The 14,222-nt window shown below is 42.4% G+C and overlaps 1 protein-coding gene across 1 annotated transcript; it reads right to left on the bottom strand.

Annotated features, from left to right (window-relative positions):
- Positions 1–5,282: 5,282 nt before the first annotated feature.
- LOC133541525 (growth hormone secretagogue receptor type 1-like) lies at positions 5,283–13,954 on the bottom strand. The gene is made up of 4 exons (XM_061884977.1): positions 13,780–13,954; positions 13,516–13,691; positions 9,046–9,817; positions 5,283–6,088 (listed from the first exon to the last, which is right to left on the bottom strand). The coding sequence occupies exons 1-4, from the start codon at positions 13,913–13,915 to the stop codon at positions 5,319–5,321; spliced, it is 1,854 nt and encodes a 617-aa protein (XP_061740961.1). The 5' UTR covers positions 13,916–13,954; the 3' UTR covers positions 5,283–5,318.
- Positions 13,955–14,222: the final 268 nt, after the last annotated feature.

The following is a 14,222-nucleotide window of genomic DNA, read 5'->3' as shown; positions in this document are numbered from 1 at the left end:
TTGATGTTTACATCATCCAGTGTTATGCTGCTTCCTCGCTTCCTTGCTCCCTGTAATTTTACTGTAGGTCATAAATACATCTCACCTGCACAGAAGAAGTCGGAGTAGGTATTCCGACAATTTGAGACACTTTGACAGCCATATGGGACCCGGAACTGGCAAAGACGGAACGAAAAGACGCTTGTTCCCCCAACCTGTTTCTTCATGAGGATTATGACACATTATTTACCTAAACGGTAAGTATGGACATCTTAGCAGTCGGCATCCTATTGACAGCAGACATTGTACTTTAAGTGATGTTTGTAGGCTCTCATAAACTGCAGTAAGCAGAAATCAGTGATGAATAAAAAAAACAAACGTTATAATGCATTTTTGATCCATACTAAATTGCTTTTAATTGAAGGGAACAAAATAATATCACATAAAGGGGCCACCGTATCCTTTTCGTTCTTTTCTGTATGCAGCCCTCCGTGGCAAAAGTCTAACACCCCCATATATATTATTTTATTACAGCAGACAGCAGACTATAAACCTAACAAAAATCCCCTGCCTTATGACTTGTATAAATGTTTATTGTTGTTCTCCAACAAGACATCCACTCATGTCAGGAAGGGCCTGGATGGTAAACACAATCAAATCAATTGTCCTACTGCCTCTGGCTCTGTTCTACGAATCTCAGGAAAACCATTAAAGGCCTTGTTCCTGCTGTCACAAAATATATATAATATCAAAGGTGAGAATTAGATAAATACCTTCATCTGTGTGTGAAACAGCAGATCATATCAAGACACATCCAGCTGTAAGATTCAAGATTGTTTATTGTCATATGCACAGTTAAACAGACAGTTTGCCGTACTGAGTTTACATTGACAGTAGCCCTCCTTTAACTTTAAATGCATCAACATGTTTACATATGGGGGGTGGAGCGGGGGTAACTTGTGTTTAGTCTAGTCTAGTTTAATTTGGGTTATTATCCATCCATCCATTTACTACCACTTTTCCCTTTCGGGGTCGCGGGGGGTCGCTGAGTCTATCTCAGCTGCATTCGGGCGGAAGACGGCGTACACCCTGGAAAAGTCGCCACCTCATCGCAGGGCCAAAACAGATAGACAGACAACATTCACACACTAGGGCCAATTTAGTGTTGCCAATCAACCTATCCCCAGGTGCATGTCTTTGGAGGTGGGAGGAAGCCGGAGTACCTGGAGGGAATCCACGCAGTCACGGAGAGAACATGCATACTCCACACAAAAAGATCCCCAGCCCGGGATTGAACTCAGGACTTTCGTATTGTGAGGCAGACGCACTAACCCCTGATCCCCATTAACTGCCGCAAAATTATAAATACAAAAAGAAACGCCTTATTCACCAAAAAACCTCAAAACATGAACAAAAACTATTAAAAAAACTATGACTTTTAAGCATCATATTATTTCAGTATACAAGAGTCAATCTTCATTTAAATATGCATATATCCATATCTGTGTATTTATACACATATATACAAATTCATATACATATTAAATTACTGTATATACATATGTACAAGGGATGGGAATTTTACAGTAACTAACGATTCAATTTTGATTGTTGGGTCGACGACTCAATTCAGATTCGATTCTCGATTCAACACAAATCTCGATTCAAAAATATTCTTGATTCAAGCTGATTCTCGAACTTTATTATTCGGTATAAAAATCGTAATAAAGCCTTTTTCCAAACAGGCTACTGGTTACAAAAGCTTCTCTTTGCTGCTGACGTAAACGCACATCGATGACCTAAAACTTAATTTTAAAAGCTGATTTTTACATTCAAAAAAATACATTCTTGAGAACAAAAGAAACCTTTTCAAAGACCTGTTTAGACTTTGTTGGTGTTTTTTCTCATGGTGTCCCCCTACTGTTGGGTAGTGCAATTCCATTTTTGTTTATATGTGTTAACTCTCTGTTCCAACTTGTCTGAAGGGCAGACTTTACACACAAGTCTTTAAATGGCGTAAATCGGTCAAGTAAGACCAAATTTATGATCGGTAATATTTAGCATGGTTTTGTCATGGTAGGTTCATGGCGTTTCTCATTTGTAAGCCCTTTCGGTGTAGGAAGGCTGCCTTCATAATGTGGAAAAAAGGCTTGTCATCAACAGAACCATTATCGGCCGTTTGGTTGCAGAAGAGGTAAAGGGGAAAGATAAGATAAAACACTATTATTGCATTCCTCGGCCTGGCACTAAGTTATATAAAATTCATATTTCTTGAAGTGCACAATTTTTTTTTAATTTGTAATGAGACCGGTCATTTGTTCTGTATTTTTAAGTACTGTAAGTTCCAGACTATAAGGCGCTACTTTTTCCTTAAGCTTGGAACCTTGCGACTTGTAAAACGGTATGATTTTTCTTTGCTAACGGCCATAATGCAAATACTTTTCAAATAAACCAAGCAAATACACTGAAAAGGTGTGTTATTGTTAATGCTATGGCGCCATCTTTTGGACAAGTTTGCTCACTACAGGTGCTGCGGGGTGAAAATCTATAGTGCTTTCAACTGGAAGTACAATAATCATTTACAAAAATCTTTCTATGTAAATAATTCATTTTACTTTTTATAAACACTATATTGGCCACCCATCCAAATGATGAGAATCAGGTTTCCTAATCACTTGGCCCGGTGGATAAAATCAAGCACTTGGTCATGGAGACTATTACTACGAACATTTTTGAAAGAATGGGCCGTTCTCAGTGATTTCCAGCGTGGAACTGTCATAGGATGCCACCTGTGCAACAAATCCAGTCTGGAAATTTCCTCGCTCCTACTGTAAATATCCATCCATCCATTTTCTACCATTTGTCCCTTTTGGTGTTGCAGGGGGTGCTGGAGCCTATCTCAGCTACACTAGGGCGGAAGGCGGCGTACACTCTGGACAAGTTACCATCTCATCACAGAGCCAACACAGATAGACAGACAACATTCACACTCACATTCACACACTAGGGCCAATTTAATGTTGCCCATTAACCTATCCCCAGGTGCATGTCTTTGGAGGTGGGAGGAAGCCCGAGTACCCGGAGGGGAACCCACGCAGTCACGGGGAGGACATGCAAACCGTGCTGCCCTATTGTAAATATTCCAAAGTAAAATTTATTATAAGAAAAGTGAAGAATTTGGGAACAACAGCAAGTCAGCCACCAAGTGGTAGGCCACGTAAACTGACAGAGAGGGGTCAGCGGATGCTGAAGCGCAAAGTGCCAAGACTTTCTGCACAGTCAGTTGCTACACAGCTCCAAACTTCATGTGACCTTCATATTAGCCCATGTACAGTATGCAGAGAGCTTCATGGAATGGGTTTCTATGGCCAAACAGCAGCATCTAAGCCATACATAACCGAGTCCAATGCAAATCGTCGGATGCAGTGGTGTAAAGCACATTGCCACTGGACTCTAAAGCAGTGGGGACGCTTTTTTCTGGACTGATGGATCACGCTTTTCCATCTGGCAATCTGATGGACCAGTCTGGGTTTGGAGGTTGTCAAGAGAACGCTACATTTCGGACTGCATTGTGCTGAGTGTGAAATTTGGTGGAGGAGGAATTATGGTGTGGGGTTGGTTTTTCAGGAGTTGGGCTTGGCCCCTTAGTTCCAGTGAAAGGAACTTTGAATGCTCCAGGATACCAAAACATTTTGGACAATTCAATGGGATGGCACTTCAAGTTCATATGTGAGTAAAGGTAGGTGGCCAAATACTTTTGGCAATATAGTGTATGTCTGGGGCTTATAGTTGGGTGCGGCTAATACTGATGCAGTAAACCTCATTCCTTGATCTCCTGACGGTTGTGGGTTTTACTGCAGCTCTTTTGCTAGTGCACAACTTTAAATCTGAGGACGTGGGTTTGAGTCCAAGAGTGAACTAGGCGGTTTGTGGAAATGATAAAAATTAGACATATGGATCTATGGACACCACATGATTCGATTCTTAGCGGTAAGGCTGGGCGATATGGGCCAACTGATATCCGGGTATTTTTAGGCCGTATCGTGATATACGATATGTATTGGTGCATCAAATGTTATTTTCAATAAATGGAATTATTACTTGGGAAATTGCGGTACTTTAACATGATTTTAAAATATATATCAGTTGCATTGAGAGATGTCTGTGAGAGCAGCTTGTGCGTGTGCGTGCTTGCTTGCTTTAAAAGGCGGTGTCTATTGCCGAGCGATGTGACGTCAGTGAAGGTTTCAGCTGACCTGTATTTGTTAGCTTCAGCGGTTAGCGGCAGCAGTTTGTCGGCTCTGACGGCTGTTCTGTTGAATCTCTTCACTGCCTTGTATTACCTCTGGTTAATAAAGAGGAGCTGGCGCTACGGTGCGGGTACTTCGGCTGCGCTTGAAGGCAAATGTAGCAATGTGCGGTAGCAAACGGCCGTAACAAAGGCACATTAAAAGATAGCGGTATTGTCTCAAATATATATCTCTTTCTAAAATATACTGGCAATAACTGCAATAGTGGTAGACCGCCCAGCTGAAAAATTGCGCGCGTCCCCCTTTGTAGTCCGTAACTTCTTGTTATGCAACATTCATCCTCCGCTGTTGCCATTTCTAATATAAAGTAGTTTTAAGTTCTTACTTATATCTGTCAGTAAACTTGCCATGAAAGTGATAAAACATACCGGTCTAGTGAGTTTACATTATTCACCCAAGGAACTATAGTGATTAGAGAGTTCCGGTTGGACGTTTTTTCACGGTACACATTTCCAGTGTTGTTATTGCACTAGTGAGCCAAAGATTAGGAGCTGCTGCTCCGTTATTGATTGAAGTAAAGTCTGAATGTCATTAAAACAGTTAGCTCTATCTTTTGACACTTCTTCCACTCCCGTCCTTGCACGCTACAACAAAGATGATGGAGAAAAGACGCTGTCAAAGGTGAGTCACGTAAATAAGACTGCCGACAAAACGGCGCATCCTGAAGCAACTGTCAGAAAGCGGCTTGAAAATGATCTGTAAAACATAATCTATGCAACATTTTGACCAAAGAACCACCATTACATGTTATGTAGACCACAAGGAATTGTTTTCAATTAAGATTTTTTTTTAATAATATGACCCCTGTAACGCGCCCTATAATCCGGTGTGCCTTTTGTATGAAAAAAAGACCTGCCTAGACCCGCTCATCGGATGTGCGCCCTCATAATCCGGTGCGTCATATGGTCCGGAAAATACAGTAAATATCATCACAAGCAAGAATCGCGATTCATTCGAAAATCAATTTTTTTATACACCTAAAACAGGTCCTATTTTTCAAGCTGCTATTTTTAAGGTAAAAGCTCTTTCTTACAAATTTGTGGTGGCGCGCTGTGTCTCAAGTGTGCGCAAGCCTTGGGCGTGTGGTTGCGAGCGTATGAGACTGTGTACAGCGTGTCGGTATCTGGCTGACATCACGTTGTACAGTAACGGGTTCACCGCGGCGCTGAGGTAGAAGAGGACGGAGGAACCCAGGTTGAAATACTGCGACAGATAGTACAAAAAATAGGAATGTGTGTCGTTGTCGAAGTGCGTGTCATTACTTAGAATTGAAACGGTCTCTGGGGCTGTGTGATCGCGTGTGTGCTTACATTGCAAGTCCATGCAAATGCTTGTTGTGGAATTGCAGCTACTAAGTTTGTGTGATCCATAACGTGTTTTGTTGCTTTTCCTATATCCAAGCATGGACAGGTGTGTATGTGTGGAATCCTTCGACGATATTGTGTGTGCAGGTGCATGTGTGACCCTATGCATGGTTGGCATAACATGGCGACGTGATTGAGTCTCTGTGCTCATGTATTCCGTGTGCGTGCTCATGTTGATGTGTGTTTCGGCATTGAATTTGGTCTTTGCAAGGATATCGCAGCGTGTTTCATTCTCAGAAGTGTTTCCAGGCGAGTTGGAAGTATTAAGGTGCAGGTCCGAGGTAACAGTTACTTTGCGTACGTTGCTGATAGCTTCGTCAGTGTTGACTAAGTACGCTTCCTGGCGGTCAGTACCAGTGTCCAGAGAGAAAAAGAAAATAGTCCGACCGATGTGGAAAGGCAGCCAGCACAGGACAAACGCCAACACGATCACTCCTGAGGAGACATTGGGAGAAGAAGACAATGCTTTAAAGAAAATTCTTCAACAAATATGCTGTAAAAACTGTGAACTTAGTCACTGAGGGCGCAAACGTTGACAGCGTAGTGCAGTGACCTGCGATATTGTGCAATGTAGCGAAGGACGACTGTAATAACAGTTAAATGGACCATTACTAAGAGATCTGCTCAGGAACGAGTTACAGGACGAGCAGTGTAAGTACCGTCTTTAATAGCCACACCATGGGTTACAATTGTCTGTATAAAGTCTCTAATGATACACTTTGGGGAATCAACACGACCTGTGGTGGCCAGAGTTAAGATCGAGGTCAATGACTACAAATTTGACTTGACAACAAATTGAGCTCAACATCCATATATATGACCCCACAAAAACAACTTTTTCCACTCATTGTGCAATAAACTATAACCAACAAACAAAGAACACAACACACCTCTTCCTCATTGAAGTTTGTGGCCATTATAAAACACGTATATACAATTTACAATGACACATGTATACATTTCTTACAGTGCATGGTGGGAAAATAATGTAAAACATCCTCTCCACTTGGTACATTTTAGCTGTCTGATATTTCTTATTGATTACAAAACTTTAAGTGGGTCTCAGGGAAGTAAGGAAGGTAGGAGTCGAACTTCCACATATTTTAAATATTATTGTGTATTGAATATTAAAATTAAAATATTAAATGTATAGTCATTTATACTTCATATTGCATTGTCGTCAAAGTCTGACGTGGGGGGTGTTTTTAAAGTTGAAGTAGTTGAAGTTATGTGTTTTTCAGCTTGATTTAATTAATGCAAACTGAAGTGCTTTTTTGGTACAAAGGATTGTTGTAAAGCCACAATCAACACTCTCCTGCGTGACAATAAAGCGTCATAATGTTTGTATTTGCGCACACGCGCCTCCATATAACAGCGCTTTGGTGATTACACTCGAAAATATGGCTTTTCCCAGGTTTGCTCTATATTTTCACATGTTTGGCAAACTTGCCTCTTCACTTTGGTATAAAATGAATATGCAGACTAAAGGCATTGCAATTACAGATTACATGTAAAAACAACTGTAACAGGATCACCGATCACTCTGAGACAGCACACATAGTTGTAATGAATAATAATAAAACGATTGCTTATTTAATTACATTACACATATATTTAATATATATATAAGTATGTACTGTACATAATACATATATATATATATGTATCATATATGTAGATAATATATACTAATAGAATATGCATATTTACACATACTGTGTGTATATATATCGTTTACGTTCAGTCGGCTTTTGGCCCTCTGCCAACTTTTTTTTTTAGCTCAATGTGGCCCCCGAGTCAAAAACTTTAGACAACCCCTGATGTAGTTAGTCTAGATTTTGAATTGCTGCGGTAGAAAAAGTTGTAATTGAGATATGTTTATTTGTTTGGAAAGGTGTTCACGCATTCTTACCAGCTTTTCTCTGGTAAGAAGCGACTTTTTAACCACAATTTTCTCACCGAATTGGTGGTTTAGCAATTTGCCCTGTTCCGCCCAAAAAACGCATTAACACCGAAACACAAAACCTGGCCATCCGTCACTCACCCACCATGAACCCTAACAACCCCGAGGACCCGGTTTTATAATGGGGGGTGTTCAAAACACCTTTCGCTATGTGAAAAACGGCAGTTGTTAGCTCCGCCATAATCTGGCAGTCACATTTTCTCCCGGACCTTCACGATGGGAACTTGGTAACCACACAAAGGTGGCGGCGTTAAACACGGAGGCATCATGGTCTCACATGGTGGCGCAGAATAGAGGGTGGAGGACTCTTGCCTTTAGGGGAGATCAAAACGTGGTGAAAAAGGTTTTCCGCCATTGTTAGGACACGGTTCACGGCTAAGAGAGAATTGACATAAACCGATGATGTTTGAACGCTCTTTTGCAAATCAGATTCAATGATGAAAATCAGTCCTAGTTTGAGCACCTTGATTCACACACGCAAAACACACTTCGGACCATGGAAACCTCATAGCTTAGGTCAAGGATTGGCACGGAAAATAGGATTTTGCATCAATACATGATTTTGCATCAGTACATTTACCATAATTTACGGACTATATGGCGCACCTGACTATAAGCCGCAGCAGCTAAATTTAAGGGAAAATACAGATTGCTCCATATAAAAGCCGCACCCGACTATAAACCGCAGGCGTTTTGATGTGTAATTACCGTAGTTTACAGGGGTTCCTGCTACCACGGAGGGGATTGGCGGGACAGAGATGACTGTTTGGGAACGCAAAGCGTCCCATTTATTAACAATAAATCTTTCAATCATTCAATCAAACTTTCACATTTTGACATGGCGAACAGCATTCGTGCAGAGTACAAATAATACAACGGTGCAAAGTAATACAAAGTGCTCGCCTGTAACACGGCAGTAAAAGTGCAGTCTTCATGCTGCCGTCTCCAACGTCTCACCATTGATTCATTGATGTCGTGGGTACGTGCAGCAACTCTATTTCCTTCTTTGACAGCTAGATCGATTGCCTTTAACTTAAAAGCAGCATCATATGCACTTCTCCGTTTGTTTTCCATATTGAGGGTGTTTGCATGAACGCTTCCTTCGCGCAAACTCTCACTGACGCTCTCCTACTCTTTGTTTTGCTCTCGTTACTTGGCGCCAGATGTCTGCCTCGGTCTCGCGCATCCTCGGTAGTGCGCGCTCCTGTTTACCGTAAGCCGCACCGTTGTATAAGCCGCAGGGACCAGAACGAGGGAAAAAAGTAGCGGCTTATAGTCCGGAAATTACGGTATATATTTATGTTACGGACAAACAAGATGCTCACGATTATTTGCCAATATCGATACTGTTGAGAGTGTATCAAGAACAGTAGAAAGCTCAAACGTAGTAACGTAGATGCATTAAACAAGTGTGTCGTTTTCTCCTCACCCAGCATTTTGACAGTATGTTTGTGACTTTGGTCTCTGCGACTGCTCTGAGGGCGCAGCCAAAGGGTCCTTCCAATCATACTGTAGACCAGTCCGAGGATGCAGACTGGAATCAGGAAATACAGGTTGGACAGAATCATCATGGCAGGCAGAAGGCCGGAGGAAATGGCATAGTCGGTGCAGCGACACTCCCGCCGGTCAATCTCCAACTTGTGCTTCTCATCAACATTTGTCTGCCATCCTCCTCCTTCATCTTCTTTCAAAAGGTTTTGTTGCTCTTCATCAGATTTCTTGACCTGTTTTTTATTTACAACTGCGCCTCCATGTTGTTTCTCACCTATTGCTGCCATTGGTCCATCTTCTAGCCAATTCCATTGTCCAGCTCTTTCAAGGCGTCTCTCTTTTTCTTCCCACTTCTGTACATCTAATTCGTCATCAAGCGAAGTCACGTGACTGCTATTCTCTTCCGTCCACCCTTCATTCTCTTTCCAGCTATCGATGCTGAGATGTTCTTCCCCAACTTCCTCTACACCAACCATCACCAACACGGGTGCTGCACTGATCGCTGCGCCCAGCCAGAGGCAGCCAATAAGAGCCCTGGTTCTGCGGCGTGTCACCAGTGTCTTGGCCGTTATTGGCCAGCAGACGGCCACATACCTTTCCAGAGAGAGGAAGGTGATGTGGAGGATGGTGCAGAAGGTGCAGCACTCAGAGAGAAACACGGTCATCTTACAGGCAAAGTCTCCTAAGGGCCAGGGTCGGGGCCTCCATAGCTGAGAGAGGCAGAGACAGATTATTACTTACTCACGTTTTGTCTCCATCTTTTTTTAATCAGAAACGCATCTTTTTCCAATATTCTCCAAATATAGAGAATTTGGTAAAAAATACTACAGCTGTTTAAGGATGTTCTCACTCATCTAAGTCATTGTATTCTCAGGGCATTCAATCGATTGCAACTGGGCTGTTCTGTTTGTCTTCGAAGATGTTTTGCCTCTCATCCGAGTAGGCTTTATCAGTTAATGCTCATAGACTTAGGTTGGTCCCATGTCATCTTAATCTTGGTGCGTAGGCCCTAATAGTTTATACGTGCTGAAACAAGAATGGGTTTACTCTTAGGCCTTTTCTACACTAAGCCTGTTAAATCCCACCTATCCTTATCCTTGTCCACACACACAAGGCCACCGTTTAAGACCCCCTGCCCCTCCGTCCGCCAGTGCAACGCGACCTAGTATCCATGCGCGGAAAATTAGCTCGTCATAGTCACCTCCAGTGTTGCTTTGTGTGCAAGTTCTTAAATTATATTTATCTTATCTGAACAATATCCAGTGTTGTGGTATTTCAATTAACTGGAATCAAGTGCGCTGTGCGGCTCTTTTGTAGTGAATCACACCTGAGCCATCATATATTAATCACATCTTTAAAGGCCTACTGAAATGAGATTTTCTTATTTAAACGGGGATAGCAGGTGCATTCTATGTGTCATACTTGATCATTTCGCGATATTGCCATATTTTTGGTGAAAGGATTTAGTAGAGAACATCCACGATAAAGGGCTTCACGGTGGCAGAGGGGTTAGTGCGTCTGCCTCACAATACGAAGGTCCTGCAGTCCTGGGTTCAAATCCAGGCTCGGGATCTTTCTGTGTGGAGTTTGCATGTTCTCCCCGTGAATGCGTGGGTTCCCTCCGGGTACTCCGGCTTCCTCCCACTTCCAAAGACATGCACCTGGGGATAGGTTGATTGGCAACACTAAATTGGCCCTAGTGTGTGAATGTGAGTGTGAGTGTTGTCTGTCTATCTGTGTTGGCCCTGCGATGAGGTGGCGACTTGTCCAGGGTGTACCCCGCCTTCCGCCCGATTGTAGCTGAGATAGGCGCCAGCGCCCCCCGCGACCCCGAAAGGGAATAAGCGGTAGAAAATGGATGGATGGATGGATCCGCGATAAAGTTTGCAACTTTCGGTGCTAAGAGAAAAGCCCTGCCTCTACCGGAAGTCGCAGACGATGACGTCACATGTTGATGGCTCCTCACATATTCACATTGATTTTAATGGGAGCCTCCAACAAAAAGTGCTATTCGGACCGAGAAAACGACAATTTCCCCATTAGTTTGAGCGAGGATGAAAGATTCGTGTTTGAGGATATTGATAGCGACGGACTAGAAAAAAAAAAAAAAAGTTAAAAAAAAAACGCGATTACATTGGGACGGATTCCGATGTTTTTAGACACATTTACTGTGATAATTCTGGGAAATCCCTTATCTTTCTATTGTGTTGCTAGTGTTTTAGAGAGTTTAACAGTACCTGTTAGTCGGAGGGGTATCTCCACGGGTGTCTTGACGCCAATGTCTCAGGGGAGTCGACGGCAGCTGTATGGACGGCACAAGCTCAGCTTTTCTCCGGTAAGAAGCGACTTTTTAACCACAATTTTCTCACCGAAACCTGCTGGTTGACATTCCGTCGTGATTCATGTTCGCTTGACCGCGCTCTGATCCATAGTAAAGTTTCACCTCCGTGAATTTTAAACAAGGAATCACCGTGTGTTTGTGTGGCTAAAGGCTAAAGCTTCCCAACTCCATCTTTCTACTTTGACTCCACCAATATTAATTGAACAAATTGCAAAAGATTCAGCAACACAGATCTCCAAAATACTGTGTAATTATACGGTTAAAGCAGACGACTTTTAGCTGTGTGTGTGCGCAGCGCTCATACTTCCTAAAAACCTGTGACGTCTTGCGTACACGTCATCATTACACAACGTTTTCAAGACGAAACTCCTGGGAAATTTAAAATTGCAATTTAGTAAACTAAAAAGGCTGTATTGGCATTTGTTGCAATGTTAATATTTCGTCATTGATATATAAACTATCAGACTGCGTGGTGGGTAGTAGTGGGTTTCAGTAGGCCTTTAATGGACATGTGAAAGTAAACAATGTGATAAAGAACATTTTACATCAATCAATCTAGGGATCTAGATATCTGGTCAGGACACTCCTCACTCTTTTGCCTCCACTTTCATTGTCCATTCGTTTTTGGTGACTTTATATACAGTGGACCCAGACAATGAGTCCGCGACATATATGGCGGACAGTAACTGATACAGTCTGCTTTGCCAGTCCAAATGCATTCGTTGTTTTTCGTAGTCTTCCCTCGTCGGCCAGGTAATACAAAGCACACGCAACCTTTTTTTATACCAGTTATACTGTAATCACCCTCATTAGTATTAGATTCAGGCACAAAGGGGGCACCTGGAATTAAAAAGTTCCTCTTTCCTGTTGTTATTTCTAAGAGGCTAAATTACTGAGTCTCTTTTGCCTGAAAGGCCGACATATCCACCCACCTCAAGATGCAGTTATACAACTCTAGCGCTTTCGAGACTTGGGTTCACTCAGCCTGTTCAACAAGACTCTCAATTGTTTCGACGCCTTAGCCCTCCGCTGTGTTCTCCAAGTCCACTGGAAAAACCCTGTTAAAACGAGACCGTCAGGGTGAGGTCTTTGCAGCCCCTTTTCGCTCATCAACACCGCTCAGCTATGTCTTTTTGGCGACCTGTATCGGCAGGACCACCTAGGTGCAGCAATCGCTCTGAGGAGAAATATTTCCAACCGCTGGGAACATCCAAGAGGCTGACCTAGGACACACTGGAAAGACACCATTCAGAACATGTCCTACATTGGTATTGCCATTGGCGAGGCGACAGAACTGGTTAACAACCGGGCAACCAGGAGGAATCTTGTCGCAGCAACGTCACAGTTCAGAAGTTATAGGTGATGAAGACCAACTTCTCTGGTCGGATATTTTTTTTCAACCTTGACGTAGATGGCTGCCCTAAATCCCCTTTAGAATAATCTGTCTTCCCTGTTCAGAATGTGTAATTTTTTGTCTTTAAAGGAGCGCTGTTCCTCCTTAGGAACAGCTGAGTCTTGACCTGAAGAATTTGCCATCTATGTCGTAACAAGCGTCGGCTTAGTGGTTGTATTATTAGTGCATTCATCACTGCAATGGACAGCATACACCAGATTGTGTTTGTGGTTGTGGGGTGTCCAGTCCTTGGGGTGTGCCCTGGTTTGAAGTGTACTGGAATTCTTCCAAATTTCTCAGATAGACCTGATACATATGAATGGATTGATAGTGGTATTGCGTCTGTCACCTTTTATTTCCCCACCCACTTTGTTCTTGTTACTTCTAGACGATTTCCCAGGAGACCTCGCTCTTGTTGGAGGAAAAAAATAGTTGGGTCTTTGGCACCAGCCCTTAGATGAGATTTCCTGAATTTCCCGACTGGGATTAATAAAGTATTTCTGATTCTGAATCTAACCAATAAAAGTCTATAAGCATGAACCAATTAAGCCTGCTCGGATGAGAAGTGAAATATCTTCCAAGACAAACTGAACAGTCCAGTTGCAATTGATTTAATTAGTTTCCAATAATTCCTCACTGTACAGGAACTGGTCTATGTGGTTTGGGTTTTGTACCTTGTAGAGATCCAAAGGCAGGAGTAGTAGTATCATCAAATCGCTGACAGCCATGCTACTCAGGTACAAGTAGGTAGAACTTCTCATGTGTGGACGCAACCAGACCACAAGGATTGTTAGGACATTACCCAGGAGACCCAAAATCATCACAGGAATGTAAATGACCGTCACACAAACTAGAAATGAAAACAACGGCATTTTAAAGCACAACTTCACTTGCCAATAAATTTGTCAGCAGAATATGGATGCTTTGCTGGTACAAACCTAACTCTGTCAATCCAAACATTGGTTCCTCCCATTCATAGTCTTGGGTCGGGCAGTGCTCTGGAAAACTCAACGTTTGGCCACAGTTCTCATCTTCACAGCCACTGTTCATGCCCCCCTGCTCCATCTGATCCATTATTTCACAGGGGGGGCTTCCAAAGAAAGGCAACAGCAGAGAAAGCAGCAGGAGGCATGCTGATGGATTTCCTGTGTGGCACGTAATTACAGTTAAATCCGTGTTTGGTCAATGTGAAGAGGTGATTTTTTTAATCAACACAGAAAAACAATGCATAAACTACATACAGTAGGCTAATATGTTTGATATGACCCTAACCCTGAAATATATTAGTAATAAAAACAATACGATCGCACATGGGTATAATTAAAATAAGGTATCTGGTTTACATCATCACTGTTAATAAACTCAAGTGTAACATCATCAT

This window comes from Nerophis ophidion, linkage group LG23, assembly GCF_033978795.1.
Source record: "Nerophis ophidion isolate RoL-2023_Sa linkage group LG23, RoL_Noph_v1.0, whole genome shotgun sequence".
Lineage (NCBI taxonomy): Eukaryota > Metazoa > Chordata > Actinopteri > Syngnathiformes > Syngnathidae > Nerophis > Nerophis ophidion.
The sequence above is the reverse complement of the archived record's forward strand: the minus strand, read 5'-3'. Positions and strand labels throughout refer to the sequence as shown.